Source organism: Ascidia mentula, chromosome 5 (genome assembly GCF_947561715.1).
Source record: "Ascidia mentula chromosome 5, kaAscMent1.1, whole genome shotgun sequence".
NCBI classification, from domain to species: domain Eukaryota; kingdom Metazoa; phylum Chordata; class Ascidiacea; order Phlebobranchia; family Ascidiidae; genus Ascidia; species Ascidia mentula.
Genome location: NC_138570.1, coordinates 6,297,929 through 6,321,475, shown reverse-complemented (window position 1 = coordinate 6,321,475; position 23,547 = coordinate 6,297,929). Strand labels below are relative to the sequence as shown.

At 43.7% G+C, this 23,547-nt stretch overlaps 3 protein-coding genes across 3 annotated transcripts; 2 read left to right on the top strand and 1 right to left on the bottom strand.

Annotated features, from left to right (window-relative positions):
* The first annotated feature begins 461 nt into the window (after positions 1–461).
* LOC145901685 (uncharacterized) lies at positions 462–5,335 on the top strand. Its single transcript, XM_082989446.1, has 8 exons — positions 462–594; positions 691–863; positions 931–1,055; positions 1,249–3,512; positions 3,578–3,710; positions 3,880–4,004; positions 4,103–4,201; positions 4,394–5,335. The coding sequence occupies exons 1-8, from the start codon at positions 468–470 to the stop codon at positions 5,236–5,238; spliced, it is 3,891 nt and encodes a 1,296-aa protein (XP_082845572.1). The 5' UTR covers positions 462–467; the 3' UTR covers positions 5,239–5,335.
* A 1,656-nt stretch (positions 5,336–6,991) lies between these two features.
* Positions 6,992–10,740, top strand: LOC145902592 (uncharacterized). Its single transcript, XM_082990626.1, has 9 exons — positions 6,992–7,133; positions 7,350–7,412; positions 7,874–8,007; positions 8,094–8,215; positions 8,308–8,372; positions 8,561–8,687; positions 8,829–8,968; positions 9,089–9,190; positions 9,252–10,740. The coding sequence occupies exons 1-9, from the start codon at positions 7,025–7,027 to the stop codon at positions 10,529–10,531; spliced, it is 2,142 nt and encodes a 713-aa protein (XP_082846752.1). The 5' UTR covers positions 6,992–7,024; the 3' UTR covers positions 10,532–10,740.
* A 2,776-nt stretch (positions 10,741–13,516) lies between these two features.
* Positions 13,517–15,464, bottom strand: LOC145903316 (uncharacterized). Its single transcript, XM_082991392.1, has 4 exons — positions 15,143–15,464; positions 14,884–14,979; positions 14,681–14,771; positions 13,517–14,550 (listed from the first exon to the last, which is right to left on the bottom strand). The coding sequence occupies exons 1-4, from the start codon at positions 15,185–15,187 to the stop codon at positions 13,703–13,705; spliced, it is 1,080 nt and encodes a 359-aa protein (XP_082847518.1). The 5' UTR covers positions 15,188–15,464; the 3' UTR covers positions 13,517–13,702.
* Positions 15,465–23,547: the final 8,083 nt, after the last annotated feature.

Genomic DNA, 23,547 nt, shown 5'->3' with positions numbered 1-23,547 from the left:
CAATTTGGTATTTTAGGTATTTTAACAGGATTTCGTTGCATGAATTTCATATAAATTCTGTATTGCTAGTGGTTGATTTTAAGGGTGTTTCCCATGAAATCATATCAGACCAATTTTAACTTCCACGGTCAAGGGGTTATTTCCAAAAATTGAGCATGAATTAGGTGATTAGATTGCTACTCTTTCACAATACTTGGCTTATTATTCGAATTTTCGTCAGGCGACGAACCCACTCTGCATTCATGCCTGATTACTATCATCGCGTAGTGAAAGCGATCTTGCGTCAATCCAAAAGTTATTATCAGGTGATTGCGTCACAAACTCTGCTAGTTCTTTTCAATGCACGAGAAGGTATCAATCAACTCAGGTAATTCAAATCATGTTTGTGTGGAACAAACTTATCAGCGAACCTTCTTATAAGCAAGCTCCTGTGCTAGAACAAACATTTCCAGACTTGACGAAATAAAATGCGGAACCTAAGAGTGTGGTTGTGCATTTTTCTGATTTGTCCTGGCACTCAACTCGCGGAATCTTCAGAAGTCGAATCGCCCCGACAGCTGCGAAGTGCGAGATCTCTGTCTGCAATATCTACAGGTAACTTCATTACATCAATGCTACTCAGCAAAACACTTATCGCCAATAAATATATTCGAATGTATTCTAATGCGTCCGACCTTTTTTTTTGTTCAGGTTTTAATCAGCTCGAGCCGCTGGTTGACAGATTTGTATCCGAAGTCAAATTTTCGAGGAGGTTTTTAGGCAAAATTACGTTTACTCAACAGCTGTCCGCCGATGGGAATCTGGGAGAAGTTATCGCAACTTTTGACCTTTCCCGTAACCCATCGAATGCACAAAACCTCGGGGTTAGTTGCGACTCGTCTTGTTTTCAAGATGCTCATCCGCCTTTATGCCTTTTTTGGCCTATGACAGACGGACTTCAGACTTGGAATACTTGACGCGCCATTCGACGAAAGCAAACCTTGCTTTTTATATGAAAACTTTGCTGACGAACTTGAAGAATGTGGAAATAATTGCGACTTCGAAGTGGGAAAACAGTGAGTTCATTGTGTAGCAATGTTAATGTACTTTTCTTTGTCTTAAATTGTAACATAAAACTTTTCACGAAATTAAGCCACATGTATTTATTTGCTAAACATACAAGCGGTGACTAATTTCTATGTACAAAGTGTGAAGAACAAGTCAAAAATCCGAACGGCAGAAACCAGATAACCACAAATGATGTTTCAGAGAATCTGCTGTGTCAGAAGTATGGAGTGGTTCTAGTGGCTCGAACACACCCGGTGGATCTTGGGGATCTCCTGATTCGAAAGAACCCAGCGGTCCCGGTGGATCAGATGAATCCGGTGAATCAGGCAAGTCTGGTGGATTAGGAGGATCTCTTGATTCAAAAGAAACCAGCGGTCCCGGTGGATCAGATGAATCCGATGGATCAGGCAAGTCCGATGGATCAGGAGGATTTCCTGATTCAAAAGAACCCAGCGGTCCCGGTGGATCAGATGAATCCGGTGGATCAGGCAAGTCCGGTGGATCAGAAGGATCTCCTGATTCAAAAGAACCCAGCGTTCCCAGTGGATCAGATGAATCCGGTGGATCAGGCAAGTCCGGTGGATCAGAAGGATCTCCTGATTCAAAAGAACCCAGCGGTCCCAGTGGATCAGGCAAGTCCGATGAGTCAGGAGGATCTCCAGATTCAAAAGAAACCAGCGGTCCCGGTGGATCAGATGAATCCGGTGGATCAGGAGGATCTCCTGATTCAAAAGAACCCAGCGGTCCCAGTGGATCAGATGTATCCGGTGGATCAGGCAAGTCCGGTGGATCAGGCAAGTCCGGTGGATCAGGAGGATCTCTTGATTCAAAAGAACCCAGTGGTCCCGGTGGATCAGATGAATCCGGTGGATCAGGCAAGTCCGGTGGATCAGGCAAGTCCGGTGAATCAGGAGGATCTCCTGATTCAAAAGAACCGAGCGGTTCCGGTGGATCAGATGAATCCGGTGGATCAGGCAAGTCCGGTGGATCAGGAGGATCTCCTGATTCAAAAGAACCGAGCGGTTCCGGTGGATCAGATGAATCCGGTGGATCAGGCAAGTCCGGTGGGTCAGGAGGATCTCCTGATTCAAAAGAACCCAGTGGTCCCGGTGGATCAGATGAATCCGGTGGATCAGGCAAGTCCGGTGGATCAGGAGGATCTCCTGATTCAAAAGAACCCAGTGGTCCCGGTGGATCAGGCAAGTCCGATGGGTCAGGAGGATCTCCTGATTCAAAACAACCGAGCGGTTCCGGTGGGTCAGATGAATCCGGTGGATCAGACAAGTCCGGTGGATCAGGAGGATCTCCTGATTCAAAACAACCGAGCGGTTCCGGTGGGTCAGATGAATCCGGTGGATCAGGCAAGTCCGATGGGTCAGGAGGATCTCCTGATTCAAAACAACCGAGCGGTTCCGGTGGGTCAGATGAATCCGGTGGATCAGGCAAGTCCGATGGGTCAGGAGGATCTCCTGATTCGAAAGAATCCAGCGGTTCCGGTGGATCAGATGAATCCGGTGGATCAGGAGGATCTCCGGATTCGATAGGACCCAGTGGCCCCGGTGGATCAGATGAATCCGGTGGATCAGGCAAGTCCGGTGGATCAGGAGGATCTCCTGACTCGAAAGAACCCAGCGGTTCCGGTGGATCAGGCAAGTCCGGTGGATCAGGCAAGTCCGATGGATCGGGAGGATCTCCTGATTCGAAAGAACCCAGCGGTTCCGGTGGATCAGATGAATCCGGTGGATCAGGCAAGTCCGGTGGATCAGAAGGATCTCCTGACTCGAAAGAACCCAGCGGTTCCGGTGGATCAGATGAATCCGGTGGATCAGGCAAGTCCGGTGGATCAGAAGGATCTCCTGATTCAAAAGAACCCAGCGGTCCCAGTGGATCAGGCAAGTCCGATGGGTCAGGAGGATCTCCTGATTCAAAAGAAACCAGCGGTCCCGGTGGATCAGATGAATCCGGTGGATCAGGAGGATCTCCTGACTCGAAAGAACCCAGCGGTTCCGGTGAATCAGGCAAGTCCGGTGGATCAGGCAAGTCCGATGGGTCAGGAGGATCTCCTGATTCGAAAGAATCCAGCGGTTCCGGTGGATCAGATGAATCCGGTGGATCAGGAGGATCTCCGGATTCGATAGGACCCAGTGGCCCCGGTGGATCAGATGAATACGGTGGATCAGGCAAGTCCGGTGGATCAGGAGGATCTCCTGACTCGGAAGAACCCAGCGGTTCCGGTGGATCAGGCAAGTCCGGTGGATCAGGCAAGTCCGATGGATCGGGAGGATTTCCTGATTCGGAAGAACCCAGCGGTTCCGGTGGATCAGATGAATCCGGTGGATCAGGCAAGTCCGGTGGATCAGAAGGATCTCCTGACTCGAAAGAACCCAGCGGTTCCGGTGGATCAGATAAATTTGCTGCTACGAGAATAATAAATAACTTTACATTTTATTCGGATAGCAACTCGCGTAAGTGCACTTGGTAACATTTTAAATTATCCAGAATTTCAAAACCACGCATCATGCAATTTCAGACGTAGGGAAAACCGTGATCATTCGAAACAGAGGGAGCAACAACATTTTGGAATGTGGGCGTATGGAAATGGTCAGAGGTCCAAAAAGTCAAATCGTGAATTTTAAGGCCAATCAAGACAACGTAGCGACCTGGTGGGTATTTTGTATGATAAATTGTTTTATTGCCTTCTCTCTTTATTCTTTGTTTGCATTCTACGTATGCTAAGAATCCTTATGTGGGTAAAATGATGAAAATGCTGTGTTTCGGAAAGACTAAAATTTCGAAATCAACTTGATTTCTAAAATTACTTTTTTTGCGTAGGCTCGATGTAACCCAAGCCCTCGTCCAAGCAACAAGCTTAAAGAAGGAAAGAATTTTACCTCTGACTTGGAATGATGATTCAGATGGCTGCGTCTCATCTCAACTACAAATACTTGGTCAACTAGGTATGCACAAACTCAATATATCTGAAAATGCGAAAATACGGCTGATGTTGTTTGAAAGATCATTCGTTTAGAGTATTTTTGAGTCCTACTTGTTTAAGATCCGACGATCGTCGAAGAGCTCAAAATTGCAGCTTCATCCCATCCATTTGGTTCTAGTGCAGACGACCAACTGTGCCAAACGAAACTTGACTTGTTGTGTAAGTTAATGTAACACTGCTGTTGGTGTAATATTTGTCGCCTTGTTGTTACGCTACAGTATATGCGCTAACCCAGTCAAATGTTAGATCACTTTCTCCACTCTTTTTCAACGTTCAAGAGATAGTTACTTTATACCTGAATTTATGACATTTTTGTCTGTTCGTAAAAAATGACAACTTTTACGCATGCAGTGTCGGTGGAAAGTTTAAACGCAAGCAACGACGGAAGCTCGAATTCAATCAACGACGAAAGCTCTAATTCAAGCAATGACGAAAGTTCGAATTTAAACAACAATGGAAGTTCGAATTCAAGCAACGACGAAAGTTCGAATTCAAACAATAATAATGGAAATTCGAACTCAAGCAACGACGGAAGTTTGAATTCAAGCAACGACGGAAGTTCGAATTCAAGCAACGACGAAAGTTCGAATTCAGGCAACAATAATGGAAACTCGAATTTAAGCAACGACGGCAACAATAATGGAAGTTCAAGTTCAAGCAAGGATGAAAGTTTTGGGTCGGGATCTCGAAGTAGCCCCGTGTCAGGCTCCAGCAAAAGTTCACAATCAGGAAGTGCTAAAAGTCCAGATACATCCGCCACACCTAACCCAGCTACCAACGGGAGTCCCAAGCCCACATTCACTGGAGGTTCGAATTCGAGCACACGCGGAAGTACAAAGTCTGGCTCCAGTAGAAGTTCAAAGTCACGTTCCGAAAAAAGCTCGAAATCAGGGTCCGGAAAAACCTCAAAGTCATCAGGCTACGATGGAAGTTCACATTCAGACACAACCGACAGTCCATTTTCATCTCCAAACGACAGCCCCAAACCTTCGTCCACCAAAGGTTCGTCTTCAACAACTGATGTGAGTTCTACACCTGAGCGTCAAACTGAGTCATGCGGAGTGGCGAGTGAGCTACGGGAGAAATATGAGAAGGCAATGGAGATATGGATGGAAAAAATTGAGCTCTATCAGAAGGCCTACGAAAGATGGGAAAAAAATCCATGTGGCGAGGGCATTTGCCGACCAACCTGCTAATTTTTTCCCCTGATTTAATTGCTTTTCATACGCAGTTACAAACCAGACCAAGCTTTAAATGATCTATTGTAAAAAAAATCGATTTTAATAAAGAGCACTGCAGAAAGATGTTGTATTTTATCAAGCGATATTTCAAATTCACATTCAACAAAACACACATGTTTTGGGGAACAGTTAGATATGCAGGAAAAAACATTGTAATATACAAGTTTTCAATTAAACGTTAAACAAGTCAGTGCATTGTTTGTACAGATACCTAAAATAACGATTTCACTCAAAATGAAGGGTCGCGTCGGACTTCTTGCCGCCCCCACAACAAATACAAGTAATTGTGTTTCACCAACAAATTATGGCAAATAAAATCATCTATATTATAATTTTATTGTTCTCTACGAACCAAAGCGAGCGATAGAACTGAAGCAACTTGCATATCAGACTTTAAAAACACAGAGAAGTAAGCCCCTGACGAATTACACGTATTGTACGATAGCAATGTCTGAAGGAGCATTAAACATAATATCCGCGACACTTACCGTTATTTTTCATGCTGCCACTGCTCTGAACAGCATTGATGCTTAAATTTATTGTACCAAGCAACGCCAAATCGTAAATACCGAATTGTAAAACGTCATCTTTGACCAATGCTACTATGTATGCAGTTAAGTTTGGTAACTCAAACAATTCCGTTAGTCTTCTTATATAGTGTGGGCATTAGCTTGTTTTCAAGTATAATCTTGTGGAGAATTATAGCCCATCGTACATATTCCAAACAGGCAGTGTTTCAAAATTGATTTGGGTCTCTAAATCGCAGTGTTTGTGAGTACGTCATGGTTGAAGCCTCGCTGTGGTGCGCCGTCGTGGTTATGTTGCGAAATACTCACGCGAGGTAGTTTAACCTGAGTATTGTATGCCTAAATTAGCGCCAACTGTTATTAGTAACGCGTTCCGTTGTTGTGGAATTCGTGCGTCACACGAACTCATGTTAGTTAATTAGTCAATTAGGCTAACCAGTTACAGTTGTTTCGAACATTTTTACTGGGTAAAACTAAAAAAATATACCAACCGTCATACAACTGTATATTCATCCACATGCACCAATTTCGATTAACATCCAAATTGTCAGACAAATTTGTTTTATGGGCTATGTTCTGAATTATACGAAGACGTTTGTTTAAAGCCTGGCGTTACTATAAGTGGTGGTTATGAATAAACATGTCAATCAAACGTGACTTGCTGTACAAATGCACTTCGATTCTGTCAAGGGTCGTCGTCACAGATTTATATGTCAGGGAATGTTACCAGACAATGCGATTGGATACCTTGGATTGGTTCTTAAAACCTATCTTGTGAAATTTAGTAGTGTTAAAAGTGAAGAAAATCAAATTGTATTGTTGGTTATATCCATGTGAATGTGTTTAGCCTATATTTAGGACTGAGACGCGGTGTCGTTAACGTCATCAAACCATTTTGTAAATTAAGGTAAAGTGTTAAAATTACCTTCTCATTACGCGGTTGCCTGGTGATTAATGTAAAACTATGTTTGTACAAGTAGGTTATTGCATTTTATCGGAGCAGGTGCACTGTATAGAAACACCTGTCGACAAAATGGCGAGTCATGCCGTGTTACCAAGCAACGAAACAACAATCCTGGTATAATTAAATCAGCCGAATATAACGCCCTTTGTTTGCTGGGAAAGTAACCTTTTCCATTTCTCATAACCATGTATTAAATAGGCGTCTCCATTTGCGTGGAGTGCATTTTTCGTACAGTTACTAGATCGACACAATGATGAGAAAGTCTGTCATTTGGTTGTTGTCCATCGTTCTCTTGTGCGTCTTTCAAGTGTCTCGTGGAGATGTTTCTGGAGATCCAACTCCATCAGGCGGAGATGAAGGTAAAGATTTTTATAACTCAGCAAAATACTCTTTAAGAAGGTCAGATCGTTTCCTCGTTCCATTTGAAACCTCATCCAACTGATACATACTTGAGCGTGTTTGGTCGACAAGCTGCAGTAAAAGTCCGAAATACGCACATGCATTAGCACTACATGAAACATTTGACTGTGGTTTAAAGTACATTCGCAGATTGTTTGTCTGTGTCTCGTTTTTAGGAGCTGCCGTTATGACAACCATGGCGACAGGGGCAGAAGTGGAGGAAAGCTATAAAAATATCCGTGAGTAAACTATTTTTACTGTTTTAGTATTTTAGACATTGCTCTCCTACATCATGTGCTTTGGTAAATATTTAAAAATCTGAAAAATGATATTGTCTTGAACAAGGATTTCATGATAATGCAGAAATGTAATTAAAATTATCCTAAATATATCTGCGATCATTAAATTTGCGTTGATCGTTGAACTCTTGTCGAATCATTTTAACCAATGTTTTTTTGTGTTTGCTCAAATAAATTCATTGCAGTCGTGTAAAATCACGTCAATATTTTCGCAAAATACAAGGAGTATCAATTCGATGTCGTTGGTTAGTTACAAAACTGGTAAAGACTTCAATTAACTTTGCTTGTATAGAAAAACGTACGTACTTTACACACGGTGTTCCACTTGGCCTTGTTTTCTCAATGTCTGAACTGTGCTTGGAAAATCATGTTACAGTGAAACTAAATCCTGTTGTTCGCAGCAATGCTGAAAGCTGTCATTCCATTGGACAGCGACAGAATTCACGGCGAGTTGACTTTTTCGCTTCGATTGTATCAAGATGGCGCAAAGCCTCAATTGTGGTCAACCATCTACGAGGACGGAGCTGCTGCAGATGTAAGAATTTGATGTATTTATTCAAATGCTAAGTTTTGTCCCCATTGTTTTTCGGCCACCAAGTCAATGGATTTTTTTTTGCCCAGGCAACTGTCACTGTCAAGATTTTGAAAGATTACTATTTCCCCGAAGGCGGTAACTGCACTGATTTGGTTTCGGAAGACATTCCACATAACGACATCGTAGTTAACAAGCCTTTGGTATCCGCGTGAGTTTTCAATAGGGTTTTTACTTTTTTGCATCAACTTATGCTTGCACTGTGGTGGAGCATAGTGGTATTTTTGTTGTGTTTACTTCTAGAGCCCCTTCAGCACCCGCAGAAGTTCCTTTGGATATGCAAGTCAACATGACAGGAGAATACACAAGTATGTGTATAAGGAGTAAATCTAGAAATAAAGCGACCATTGAGTTTTCGTGTACTTTGCTCACTTTTCTGTAGTACAAGATACAAAGATGTTGTAATACATCCATTCTTCCGTTGTTTATGAATTCACGTGACATTAATATAAAAATCGTAAAGTTGGTGTGTTTAACTGAATAACATTGATTTCAGTTTGGGATACCGTGTTTGTCGTCACAAGCAGCGATGGCTATGTAACATGCGCCTTTCCAAAACTTGTGTCGACAAAGGACGTGAAGGTTATGCCGTGGACATACTCCTGCTACGACGAACCTACATGGTACGAAAATTAAGTATATTAAAGAATTTTTTGAAAAGTGGTTTTGTTTTGTCTTAAACTTTTTATTTCATTTTTCCTCAATAAATAAGCTTTCCATTCGATATATGTAAAGCAACTCGATTTTTTGCGATTTTTGCTTAGGGGCCACTTCGCTGACTCGATGGAAAAAGCTCAAATCAGGTTGTCACTTATTCAGCCCATACCTGTTTCCGCAAGGGAATGGTTTTACGCGGATCAACGTGGATGCTGCCACTCCAAGCTGTTACTCTTGGGGTCACCAAGTAAGTTCTTCGGCCACAAAGGGAAAAAGAAAGTTTAAACTGTGAAATTGCAACCTATCAAATGCCAATTAAATTAAATTGCTTTCATGAAAACTCTGAAAGTGCTATTGTATTAAACAGAGGAGGCCGAGCTCGAACGCATTTACAAAGCGGCAAAGGAGGAGATGGGATTCGGAAAATTCTCCATGTCGCAGACTTGCTACACAAATCTAAGGAATTCGTGTAAGCTTATGCTGAAAACAAATTTACATGGGAGAAAATTTTCATACTTTTTCGGTTTTAGTTTTGTGGGACAAGTTGAAGAAGTTCGAGAAAGCTGTTGAAAAACCGGACGACAAGGTGGTAGAATGTCCGTCGTCCAAGACAGCAGATTGGATGGCCTGGAGTAAGGCTTTCAAGGATTGGCAACAGCAATTTTACAACAACCGGGTCCCACCTACTAATGGCGGATACACACCCGAATATCCGAAGAAGTTAAATGCATTCGACCAACTTGTATACGGTCTTGGCTTTACCTCGGCTAAGGAAATGAACAGTCGTAAGCAAGAAGCGGTCCAGTCGCTACAGGGAGCAGTTACGCGCCTGCAAAAGGGCGACGACATTCGCCAGGTGGCCGGCGACATCATCGGAATGCTCTACACACAGAACGAGTGGATTCGCAAACCGGCAGAAACGAAATCAGTCGTGAAGGAAATTATGTGCAGGATCGGCAACAGTGACATTAAGGAGCAGGCCATTGGGATGATCGTCGAACTGCTGAAGGAAATGAAGGAGGACTCTGAGGTTACTCTGGACGTTGTTCTCGATCGTGTGATTCGAGGCACGATACTTTACCTCACCGAAAAGTACAGGTTCGGCGACATGGTCCAGATGGTTTTCGAAGATTCTGCCCAGATGACAGTTCTTCTTCGTCAGAAGTTTATGGAAGGTCTTGGACTCGACGGGGCCGGAGACGCCTTTACTCATTACACGGTTGAAATTTATGGCGACTATATTAAAAGTCAAGCGAACGCCCTAAATGCCAGCATCCAGGCCTACAAGAAGTTCAACAGTGATCTGCTCAGCAGCGACACCATGCACATCCTTACGGCTGTCAGTAAGCTTACTGGCGCCTTTGCCGCAGATGTGGTCGACAACCTTGCCAACATCATGAAGTACCCCTATGAGGCAACCGAGGTCAGCGGCTACACCAAGCATGTCATTGAAGACCTGATCGCCTTTGACAGCGAGGGGCGATTCACAGAGGATTTGAAATACATGCTCGGCGAAGAAGCCGCAATGCCGATTGCAGGCCTTCCGCTTAGGCTTATGATATACGTGATCCAACCCAATCGCGAGGAATGTAACTTCGAAGAATTGCTCGCGTATGTCCCACAGATGCCTAAGAAAGAAGCAAACGAAGACGAGGCATACAATAATTACAACATGGGCTATGGCGACTACGACCGAGATGCAACCAATCAATTTGGCGGAAAATTCCGCCAGGCTGCACGCCAATACCGCAGAGGGTATGAAGCAAGCAATTGGGCAGGTAATCCCTTTGGTGGATTCCGTGGATGGTAAATAGTGGCCAAAGAAAAAAGTCAAATAACCGGTAGAAAGTAGCGTTTTATATTTACATGAGTTTAACTGTACATAAATTTGGATCACACTGAAGTACTTACATCGGATGCTTGCAATAGTCAGTTTTGGTTTATTCGTTGACAGTCTATATTTGTGCAATGACGGTGCAATTAGTGTATGTTACAAATAAACTTAGCATTCTTGTGGAATTCATTCTTGTTCATATCAGGGCACTCGCACATATTAAAAGGAGTATTTGCAGATCAAGCTTGAATTTCCCACCAGATATAGCAATCATAAACCACAAAATAAAACTTCAATCTGATCGCCATGACGCGTCAGCCAATTATGGTCTTGGTTGCATTTTTATTAGAATCTCCAAGACATTTCGGCATGGACTAATGCCGCTCCAAAAATTAAATTAAACATGTCAGCGACGAATTTAGTACTTACGTACAAACCACAAAGGCGCTTAATTCATCCATAACAGTTACTTGGCGACGTAATCAACAAACCCAGCAACGCCACTTAAGAAAACCATTAGTTTCCAATAATCGCCCGGCTACCGAAGTAGGTATGTGTAATTTACTTTTGCTCAATTACGACAATCAGCTTTAAAAAGAAAGCAAATTAATATAAAAAAGGCAATAGAGATCAAATTAAACAATCAAACAAAAATACGTTTACAGGAAAGATAAAACATGGGAGCATTTTACATTGGTTTATTAGATAAGCTTACTTGGCAAAGTGAACCTGCTCGATGCGTATTTTTGTGGGCTTTCACAAATCATGGAAGGTCATTTATAAGACGACGTCATGACTCTACGCCTAGTTTATGTTTTAATTCAATTCTCAAACCTTAAACAAACTGTCTTTTGGCCAAACATGTTGCGCATCTTTGCTACAATACTTTGCAAGACATGAGGCATGCACATATTAGAATAACTCTAACACAATTAATTTGTGCCTGACAGCACGTTACGCCGCTTTGCGGGCGAATTCCCTGCAGGTTTTCCCCGTCCCGTTAAACATTGGGTTTCATGTCAGCGACACCGCGTGGACGATGTTATTTATTTACTGACTGGCAAAAAGTTGACTTTTACATGACGATTTTATGCAATAGTTTTTAACAAGTGTAAAGACACCAAACTGGCGCCAGTTTTCGTGTTTTTTCGCCGTCGGCTAGTAAATCCAAGTGGCTCATTAGTGCGACTGTATAGTCTCACTTGCACATGTTTGTGTGTGCTCTGTAAACAACTGATCAGTCCCCATTAGCAAATACGGTCGGTGTTTCCAATAATTGTTGTATTCGGAAATGTACTTCGGAATGTACTTCTGATTTGATCTTTTTGTATTGCACTAAACCAGTCACATGTCCAAACCCCCCAAATTGTAAAGAGGGTTTTGATGGTCGTAGAAAAACACGTTTTTACCTTTATTGAATTTGGACCTTGTCGAACCTGAAGGAACACATACAGAAAACTTTATTCTCACTACTCCACAAATTGAGCGGTTTGTGATATTTTAATGCAATATTTTTTCTACTTTATGGTTTTTGCGAATTTAAGCCAATCAAAAACGCATTCACAACCGACCGAGAATTGGGCGTGTTGAGGCAGGAAAACTTCCACTCCTGTGAACAGGAACTTGTCGTTAGCTGGATCAGGATTCCAGGACGATCGACGGCGGAAGGATTTCGCAGTAATCGTCCGCCCATTTGCCAAACGTGACATGTCAATGTCGCAGCGAATGACCAAATGCCGTTGGAGTGCCACAAAGAAGTAGGATTAAGGTGGCAGAGTCGGGTCCATTGTGCGGCGCAAACACTTCATATCCAGACTACAATGAGAAACAGCGCACCCGGACTACTCGATCCCAAGGGGAAGAAGAGGGACAGGCAAGATTTAATGCAAACCTCCTTTATCGTTAACACACCCCTACGTTTGTGACACGCGCTTCAAGCAAGTTGAGCGGCGTAAGCGCGCTGTGGTTAGCTACAGCACGTGCGCGCGGGCTTTGTTATCAGCTGCGCGACGCAATCGCCCCGACCCCGTTTTACCACCGGCATGTTGACTTTTCCCACACGGAGCGCTGGTACGACGACTTTATCGCCCGGGTGCTCGTGATATCGTGGACGATTAGAGGCTTGTGCCAGGAACGCGACCGGGTCCTGCGCCTACAGGTTAAACATTCACGTGACGCGCCTACCGTGCGCCTCTTAAAACATTGAAAGAGGTCTTTAGCACGCGCGCAAAGCACAAAGCATCCTACTGTTTAGCACCGACCATCGTATTTGTTCTTCGCATGCTCAGGTGTCGTGAGGACACCTATGTTCATGCCTCGGAATGAAAGTAGCATTGTTCGGGTGGATTTAACCAGAGCTTTCGTTTAAGACGGGTAAAGCGTAACCGCGCGTTTAATCATCACCACTCTAGGGTCCGTCCTTGACGTTATAAGCTCGCAGTCATTTGTCATGAGACAATGCTCGTCCCGCAGTAAGGTCGCTGTCGAGGTTGGCAAACACTCTTTCGCGCTTTTCGCAGGGCGGTGTGATGAATGCGCGTCACAGAACGTGATTTTGGCGACAAGGCAGCACGCGACAAAAGAACCCACGCGCGTCCCGATTTAGGTTCGGGAGCAGTGGTAAGCACCTGATGACCTTCCGCGAAGGAAATTAGTCACAAAACCAACGGAGTCACGAAGCTTGCTTTACACAACCTCATGCAGAGCGATGAAAGATATTGGCACTGAGGAGAAACGCGCCTTTCGACAACACGGAACGCCCATAGTTGAACAGCGTTTCTGGCATCGGTTTATTTGGCAATTGCTGTTAAGCTCTGACATATTTCTTTCTTTCCAAGTCTGTTTTTGGTATATATATAGGATCATGATAACCAAGGCAACGTAAAAGGCACTACTTTATTTCTGCACAAAATGCATGGCGGAAAGTTCAGTGACAATAGATGGAAAAGAATGTAACGCACAAATAGATAATGAAAATGTGGTAACAAAGAAATGGAAGCACAGTATAAGAACTATAAGTAAAAGTGTAACAATCTGAACAAAAAACAAAACAAAAAAACTTAGTACTCTCTTCTCCACAAGCACCTTAGGTTGATCGCATCACAGTATAGTGTTTGCTGCTTTGCAAGCGGTAATATTATTCATGATTTACAAGCCCCAAGGCCTCCACATGGCCGAAGGCCGCGTGCTCTCTAGTTTAACGTCGGATTTTACGTCTCTTCGACGATTGAAATGACTTTTAGAAAGATCTTTTGATTTCGGCGCAGCATTGATGGGTGATGGAGGGTTGGATCCGGACGACCAATGACCCGAATCGCTGCTTACATAATGGAGATGGACGCCCTCGACAAAACCGCGTGGTTTGTAGTCGATGCGTGGCGTTATGGGTGAGATTAACGATCGATCGACGGCCGCCGCACACCGGAGGAATGAGTCTGGAGAATTTGAGACAACATCGCCCATGGAGTCCTCGCTGTGTTGTGAGCTCGACGAAAGACTGGGGGATGGAATAGGGCGACACGCGCTTGGTGAAGACGTCGACGCGTCGGAGATCGGCGACACAGGCACAGGCGAGAAGCGGCTGTCGCTGTGTCGGGCTACTGGGCTGCTGAGTGACATGCCGCGTTGTCCACCGTCGCCGCTAATGTCGGCACCCTGCATGTGAGGGAAAGTCACAGCCCTCACAAAGTTTGCGTTCGCGCTTTCGTCGAGTCGGTGTTGATTCCGCAAGTCCAGCTCGGTTAGCATGTGTTGGGAAAAATGGGCAGCATTTGGTCCCCCGAATGTAGAGATTCGTTCCCGTTGTCGTTTAGTTGGGTTTGACTCTTTTACCGGATTACACTTGTCCGCTAGATGGCCAAGGAGTTGTGTTCGCAACGTCACGGAAACTCCCTCGTTTTTGTTGAGAAAGTGAGAAATATCCTTCACGCACTGCGCGTACCCATTGCTTTCGACATCGCCGCTCTTTTGCGAAGAGTTGCCATCGGGCAGAAAATCTGAAAAGCGGTAAAGTTTCAAATGGACTGCCCCGATGACTGCAAATTAAAGTCGAGAACTCCAAGCTACTGATTTACATTTTTTCTTTTAGCTGGGAAACTACATGCAGAGCATAGCATTCGCACTTACCCATTGGCAGAGGCTTTCCCGACTTCACGCTTTTTAGATAACGAACGGTCATTTCAAGAATATCCGCTTTCTCCAGTTTGTTTGGACGCGACTGCATAAAATCGCAATTGTTAGCAAGGCTACATAAATTGCATAAAATACTTAGCAACCTGAATAAACAGAGCTTTGAATTATCTTGTTTTAGAATATAGGTAAAAACTTACGTCTTCGGATACAGCTGCCAAAACAATGGTTTTCAGGTCTTCCAGGCACTTATTTATTCGTTCTCGTCGTTTCTTTTCCATGATTGGCTTGTTTGTCTATTGTGGACAATTACAACTTTTAAACTTTTACTCATGAAAAATCCCATATACATATATAAAACAAAACCCATATAGTGCGTTCAAAACATTATTTTACATAAAGTAAACCTCCAATATAAAATACGTAGTATTAAACAAAATAGCACAATTCCAAACCTACCTTACGACGCATTTCTGCCTCTGTCATTCTTCTTTCTGGGGGCATGCTTTTATTTCAGAATTTCGATAATAATAATAATCCAATGATCGTTGCTGAGATTCTTGATCTATCGCTGCAAGGCAGATGAACTAAGTTGCATGCTGTTGCATCCAGGTTTTGTTCTCGCAGCGTTGGCGATCGCTTTTTTCTTTTCCCGTCTGGGAGGTCAGCGATCCTCGCGAAGTCCTGTTGTTGAAAAAGGAAAAAAGGCCAACGTTCGGATCTCGGACCAACGTACGCCGGTCGCGTGTACGATAAGAAATCTCGAAATGCGGCTCTAGAATTGAGATACTGTTCCCGAAAGGCTGCAAAAGTGATGTCAGGTAATTTGCACCAACTGGACAAACACGGATACGTTGTTCAAATGTTATGCTCGTGAAGCTTTTACCTTACATGCATAAAAAAACACGAAATAAAGTGACAAAGGTATTCGAAAACCTGAACTCACTTTTAAAGAAAAGCAACGGGACACGTTCAACACCAAACTTTGCTGTAACCTAATCGCTTAATAGCTACCTCAAATTGCGCAAATAGACGCATGTTTAATTGGCCAAACACAGTAAAGCATTCACCTAATGGCCCGTCTATCGCCAAGCATAAAGCACAGTTTGATGAACAAACACGCAGCCCGCAAGCCGTTGCATTGCGAACGGTGGCGGCCGCATTTCATGTTTGGCCAGTCTCACTCGAGTGCAAACAGTCTAGCGCGTCGACCGGCCATCAAGCGATACCCAAAAAGTGGCGGCTGAATCGAACCCTGCTCAACTGTTTACACAGATGTATGAGGCTGCCCGGGTGCTGGCGGCGCGCATTGCAAATATGCGAAACGTGCCGCCCGGGCGGCCGAGGCCATTGCGCGGTCTTCGATTCAAAAGCCGACCGTTTTGATTTCGCCGCCACAGTCGCGTGTGACAATAGGTTGTTTATTACGTTATGGAAGCTGTCATTGTAACGCAAACTCCTTTCAACCTGCGGCCAACATTTACGAAGTGCAAAGTTTAGTTTTTGACAATGCCAGTAGATCGACGGGTTATGATGGCTTCTTACATAAACATACATTGCCGAGTTAGGTTGCTCTTCGTCAAAACATTTCTGCATATTATCAGGACGTAGTGCTGGTCTTATCTCCGCCCTCTATCGAAAGTTATATGAGAGAATGGCTTGCACGAGCGTATTGAAACAATTCGTGTAAAATAACAGATAAGGCGACATTATCCGCGCCGCGAAAGTGCGTCGCATCCGATTGGGAAATTTTCCGCCAAGGTAACGGGCGTGTCTCGCATCTTGGCAACTGGAATTGCGATTTCAGAGTAAGTTTTAATAACGGCGTGCAGATGGGATAATGCCCGCCGTGCACAAAACTCCACTTAGCGTTCTACCGGTGCACCTGGCGCGTAACGACCCCGTGGCAGTTGAGCGGTCAGCGCCGTTCGCTAAACATTAAATCACCTCATCGCCTGCTTCGGCCACGAGGCGTCGACCAAAGCTGCTATTATAAGTCTTAAAATTAATCGCCGTTCAGTTTTACGCGTTGCGAGGAAGTGCCGATGACATGTCGCCTCCCAAGCTGTGTACAGACGGTAGTGATCCCACCATCGTAAAATCTGCGCACCTTTCGGATGACTTCAAACGGCGTACGAATGCGCGCGGCACATTCGTGTCAATATAATATGTTTGGATAATTATATGGTTTAAAGTCACCTTGACAGTTTAAGAGCGCACACGCGAAATTGGCAATCTCCGCACGATTAAGTGCCCTCGTCACGCCAGGTCGTTGCAGCACCCATAGCAGTGGAATCAAGGCTGACGTAAGGCTTGCTGCCAAAGTGAGAAGGCCACCGCCCAATTAAAATCTCTACCGCACCAGCGCCGAGGACCAGCCGTCGCAAGACTTTAAGCGCAAAAACACGGCTTTACCGCGGCCTTTTGTCGCGAAGAACAGTAATTAATGGATCAAGGCTACGTGAGATCGCGCCTAAGCCACTGTCGCACCTGAAGGCACGCGTGTATGAGACTTTGGTTCAAGTATCCTTCGAGAGGCTAAAAACACCATAGGTCAAAGTTCGCTTTGAATGCTGGGTTGGAAAATGACCCTGGGTGATACAAACTGTTTAGGACCAAACCGCAGGTCTACAGACACTCTGACGTGTTAATTGTGGCAAAGAACGATAATGTCGCATACACGCGCATTGACAGGCTGCAATTGACTTTAAATCCTTCTTAAATCACGAGCATAACCCTTTGCGACAGGACCTTCAAGTTAAAGTTCATTTAGAGGTGGCGGACTGAAGCCGCAACGCCGCGGAACACGACAGCGGGCAATTAATGCGGCTTGCTCTGCAACGGGAAAACTAAACAAGGCACAAGAACCGTGCTGGGGGGCGATTAGAGTTAAACGCCACGCGGGTGAACATGTTTTCGATAGGTGTTAGACGCGACAGGGGTCTGCGTTTCAAGTGGAAGCCGTTGCAAGATGGCGACGGTCGGACTGCTGCGACGCAAGTGCGTAAATGGTCTTTAGGATGTGCACGTAGTTTCACAGCTCTTACACTGTTAACGACCGATTTACACGAAGACAAATTGTTAACATTCCTCTGCCCTTGTACTTTCCATGTAATGCGTGGAAATTCATCTGTACCCCAACATGTTCTAAAGACGGAAAACGTTGAATGTAACTTCACCGTATTTGCCTTTAAAATCATTGCAGATACTTCAGCTTTTTTATTGTTTTTCGATATTATATTTAGCACTGGAAAGTATATTCCTTGTACAAACAAATTATTATGTATATGTAGACTTAATTATTGAGAGGCAAAATATGTTTAAATCACAGAGCGCGACTGTTTCTGCAATTTAAAAGAAAGCGCAGTTTCACGTGGGTTTTGGGGAGTATTTTATTTTCGTCGAATTTTGAGCATTACTGTATCAAATTCAAAGTCCGTATTAGTGGGCGCCCAACCTACATTTCGTTTGTGAAGTGGCCCTTTAATCATGCGGCAGCTTCCTGCGGGAACAAACAACCGACCAAACACAGCGGTAGCGGAGCAGCGATCCAAGCCGTCCAGGTGATCGGCGGCACTCCTAATCGGAAATCTCCTTATCCGAATCTTTATCGAGCTTCCTTCGCGGGTGGCAGGGGGATTAGCGATCGGCCACACAAAGCATCGAGTCGGCCGGAACCCCTTGATAACTCCTCGCAACACTGTGTCTTGTGCGTAGTAACCGTGTGAACCGAAAAGACAATTAGCCGTTCCTTTGTGCGGACGAAGTTGGCCATTTTGTATCAAAGATCGAAAGCAAATGATAAGCCGCGTTCCCACCAGGTCATGTAATAATGTACATGTGAAAGTTTTCGGATTTGTGGCAGCTGATGCCGAAAGTTAGAGCGCCCAAGATTTTTTAGGATTTCTCGGCACGTGAAAGAATACACTACTGAACATGGATGATTCAAATGTCATTTAATGAACATAGTTTTATTTATTGATAAAAATAACATCGCCATTTCTACAAGTCAAATATATCTCAATGCGCAAAATAAGTTACACAAAATTACTGACGCTTTCAAGGTCAAAAATACAACGTGTAATATATTTTCTTTGGAACTTTTAACTGTGCAAAGGCATATATAAACAGCTCATGATATTTGCTTGGTAAGATGTTTCGCAATCACATGCGCAAAAAGAATTTTTAAAAGACGATTCAACAAGGTTTTATTTCTGTTCCGACCTTAAAACGATTCGAGGCGCTTGACACGAAGCATCCGGAGACGATAGTTGGCGCTGTGACGTGCCAATTAAGAAAAGCCAGGCTTTGTGGCAAAATAATATCCACTCGGCTGGGGGGAGTTTACGAGCATTTTTAAATCGATTTCACGCAGCGGGAAACGTTGCGGACATCTTGCTTGGAATCCGCCGGTTTTGTGTCTTTCGTCCCCGCAAGGCCAATACTGCGTAGTGTGTATTGTATGTTTCATGGTGATAATCATGTTTCCCGGAATGGAAGCGTACAAGCAATTAAATTGTCCTTGGTTTTCTCTTGCTTCGAGCGCAAAACTGGCAATCAATGTTTTTGTCATCTGGTGTGGATTCACTTTCAGATAGTGTGGCTGCGTGACGCGAATTGACATTTGTTTCTCGGAGCAAAAAAACGCCCAACACACAAAAACATTAAATATCAAGCACCTTAACACGGTAAATGAAATGAAGGCAATGAATGCGTGCCAAGTATTTTAGCTAATTTTCGTCATTTTCCACCTTGTGGATCAATAAATCACGTTATTTTCGAGTTATACTCAAAGTTTTAATTTTAAGCCACTCATTCAGAAGACACTAAAAATTTATTCAGACTACATAACGACGTTCATTAACGCCTTACACCCAAACAAGTATAAGTTGTCAGGTTGGAAATGTAACAGATTTTCCAATATGTTTTATTATAGAAAAGGTTGTGAGCAATAACTACGTTTGGAATTAGAAACGAGTTTTAATTGCAAACGAATCGTTACAAACTATGATTGTCCACTAATTTCACCACACGTGCACAAACGCGTTTACGACCTAGGGTCTTATTCGTCAATACGATCTCTATGTTGTTTACGATATCGTTCTGCATTGGCGACAATTAATTTCGTCAAAACAACTCGCCGCGTCTCGCGCGATGACCTCAATTCGAAATCAGATAGCGCGGGACAACAGTGAGTTGTGCGGTCATAATTAGAGAGCGGTTATCCCACCCGGCATTTACCGACTTGCATGAGGCATTCTTCCTCTCTCACTTGCCCTGGCCACGACCGCCCGCCATTCGAGTCTTAATTTGTTTTTTAAGGCCCAACTACATTCCGAGCGCTGGGCAAAGACGGTAATTACGACGCGCGTACCCGCGGCGGTGCTTTCGTTTGCACTCTGCTGTCGCTTCACGAGGACCCCTTTGTGGTCTTGTCGGTTGTCTGGAGCTAGAGGGGCAAGAACACAAGTGAAGGACGTAAACAAATTTGCGCGATGTTTACTTCTGGATTTTGCTCACGTAATTTTGGGGGTATGTTTAAAAGTATATTGTTTCAAGCCTATATTGACCAACATATATTTTAAGCACCAAATATGTACGACTTTGTACTTGAATGTGAATACCCAGGTTATCTGTCATAATTTGCACTCAAAAGTTGAAATTTGTGCCTATTTGAGGTACCTGTCTGTTACCAGGAGTGAATTTGCATTACGCTGGATGCCGAAAAATATTTATACCAGCAGTCACTGACAAAGCAAACAAAATGGCGTTTATTCCAAATATGCATGCTTACATAATGTATGGAGAAACGTTGGTGTGGTAATATATATTTGTATAGATCACGAGAAGCAATTGTAACAACAACATGAATTTGTAATGTCAAAATAAGACCGTTTATGATTTTTTTCTAAAAGTGTCAATACACTTCCTTTGGTTTATTTAAAAGGAAAGGTATTGAAGCCGTTATCTGGTTTTGCGTATATATGATAAAAGTAAAATCTGTATGACCATTTTATGGAGGAAATGCCAATTGTCACAATTCGAAAAATACGGAAAAATATTATTGATAAAAAGGGTAATTCAAATAATAGCTCATATGTAGGACTTGCTTAATAGCTGCACAGGGATCTAGCCCTCGGTTAGGCATTGTTTATATAATTCACACTGGGCCGAACCATTAACCCTGTCAATAACCACTGAAATAGGTAATCTTAAACCCTTAACTGTGAACACATGATGCTGTGGAAAAGCATATAGTGACAAAATTTGAACTAATTGCTTACTACTGGACAGGATCCATACATGGTGTCGGCAAACGTAATATCTTACAGAATACAAATTTGTTTACTCCGCTGTACAAAAAGGTGGGGAAAATATGGCTCTTGTAATCCTGCTACAACATTAAATGTTAAAGGCAGACGGGAAAGTTTATCGATGAACTCGGAGGGGCATCGACGCGGTTGGGTCAAAAGGTCGGTACACGGTGCGTCAATCGGCAACGAGTATGACGCGCGGCTGTCTTCTTTTACGACGCGCGAAAGCGCTTTGCATCCTGTTTTCTTCATTTTTACGACCTGCACACATGCAGTGGGGCAGGATTAGACGCACACACCTATATTTTACAGCAGATTTTACTGTCCACAAATTTTGAGAGACAGTAAATATCTTCCTTTCGATTCGTGTTGCCGTTTTGGTGCTCAAACCCCAAAATAACTATCCCGCACAGCTATTTAATTTAATTCAAGGTCGTCCTCGAACAACACCTTATTGGGTGTTTCGGCACCCTTGTTTTCTTGACAGAAATTGGTCGTTACAGAGTCGCGCCCGTGTCACAGGGTTCAAAGGGGGTGGATATGAGTTGTTGGTATGCCGAAACAAACAATTATCCCTCACATGAAAGCGTTGCGAATTACTTTTAAAAAGCATGTCGCGACAGTGGGGATCCCTACCACTGTGTTACATGTGCACCGTCATACTTGTACCGCGAGGAAATGAAATCATCCCCTGAAAACTTGGAAAGAAGTCCATGAAAACAACCGAATTGCTACAAATCTAAATACAAACGGACTGTTTTTGACAAAAAATAGAGTTTTAAACCTTTGGTTCAAATTTGATGAAAAACATGTCAAACAGTCCCAGGAAATCTAACCTCAGGTTAGTTGAAAACAACAAGAAAAATATCACGTGTTTGTCAGATGCAATTCTCTGTAAAACCAAACCACGCCCGAATCATCTATAAATAATGCTTGTATTTGTTCGCTCGCGTGAAGCGTGCACACGGTAACAGACAGAAGTGCCCGGCGCACGTGATTTTCTCGCAAATATTTCGAGCATGTCAAGTGGCCTGTTGTTTGTCTTGTAAAGGAAAATTTGTGAGATTTGTGTATTACTGAAGGAAAAATACAAGGGAGCGGCAATTCTATAATTAATGATCGAGATAATTTGCCACAGTGAAAATACTTGCTTGCACGAATTATGACGGTTTTAAAGGTTCGCATTTACCCAATTTGTGGTATACTGATTTATACGTCGTGCAACAGTTGCGCACCACAAAAGAGGATTGAACGAGTGCGGTATACGATTCGGCTGACGACAAACCATCATTGGTCACTGTGGCAAGTGACGTGACAGAACAATTCAATGAAACTCATGTGACTCAATTTTAGTTCGCATTTCATCGCTTTGATGAACTCAAAAACTTAACGTCCCGCTTGCTGAGATCTTCTATCGCACTTCAAAGAACTATTGGCTCCCATGGGAGGAATATATGAACTGCACAAGCGTTGGGCGCTGTGACGTTCAATTGGTTGCACCAGTTCGCGTGCTCGGGACGTGGCGGGATATGTTTGCGCTGCAATAAAACGCCGTGTGCGCCGACGTTGCTGCCCATTGTCGCTTTAAGTCGGCGGATTATTAACTTGTTGTACCCTGGCCGCTTTGCGCCACCCGTGGAAGCGCGCGCGCCTTTTAAACTGGGTCTTATGGCCACCATAAACCATTGTAAGGGCGTATACTCTGCCGGAAACGGGCCCGGCAATGTCACTGTCAGTATATGATGCGTTGTTCCGTTTGGGATTTTTCACATAGCAATAAACACGAGTTCTCAATTAATTCCAACGCCATATCTGGCCGTTCCAAAAATTTACCCAAAGATTAATTTTTTTTATGAAATAAACAAAATGTAATGTAGATTATTAAAACCGTGTACAAAAGTCATAACTTTAAATATGACCCACAATCAAATTCAATTTATGTAATTTAGGAACCAAAAATATGTGTTTGTAAGTTTTCTAATCCTATCGTAATTATACACTATTGACATTCTCCAAGCATTAAAATCAGTAGCGGTTGTGTTCAAACACGTGCTGGAGTCTTCATTATTGCACCCGGACCTCGGGTTTGCTCTGAAGTAGGTGACGAGAAGTGGAAAAAACATTTTATTGAAGTTTCGCTGGAACTGAATCATCGAGCGGAACTCGCTGAGGCCGGGAAACTCGAATTGCAAAGGGGTCGTGTTTTTGCTTGTTTGTCGGTGGATGCGAACTGCCTTCATAGCGCGGTGTGTATTTATGGAAATCTAATCCTCTGTATTTCGAACTACTTAAAGGATACCGACCGCACTGGTCGTGTTCAACGCCGGTAATTGTTACTTGAAATTAAGTCTGCGGGCAGCCATGGGTGGAGCGGCGGTACGTCTGAGTAGAGCTTCCGCGAAAAACCTGATTGACGCCCGGCGGTTCGGGTAAAAGTTCGCTGTGCGGTCGAGGACAGCGGGTAAAATCTTTCCCGGTCGGTCGCGTGCGACTGCATAAGGTCTATGCTTCGGGGTCATGTTCCGTAATGAGACTTAAAAGCGCCAGTTC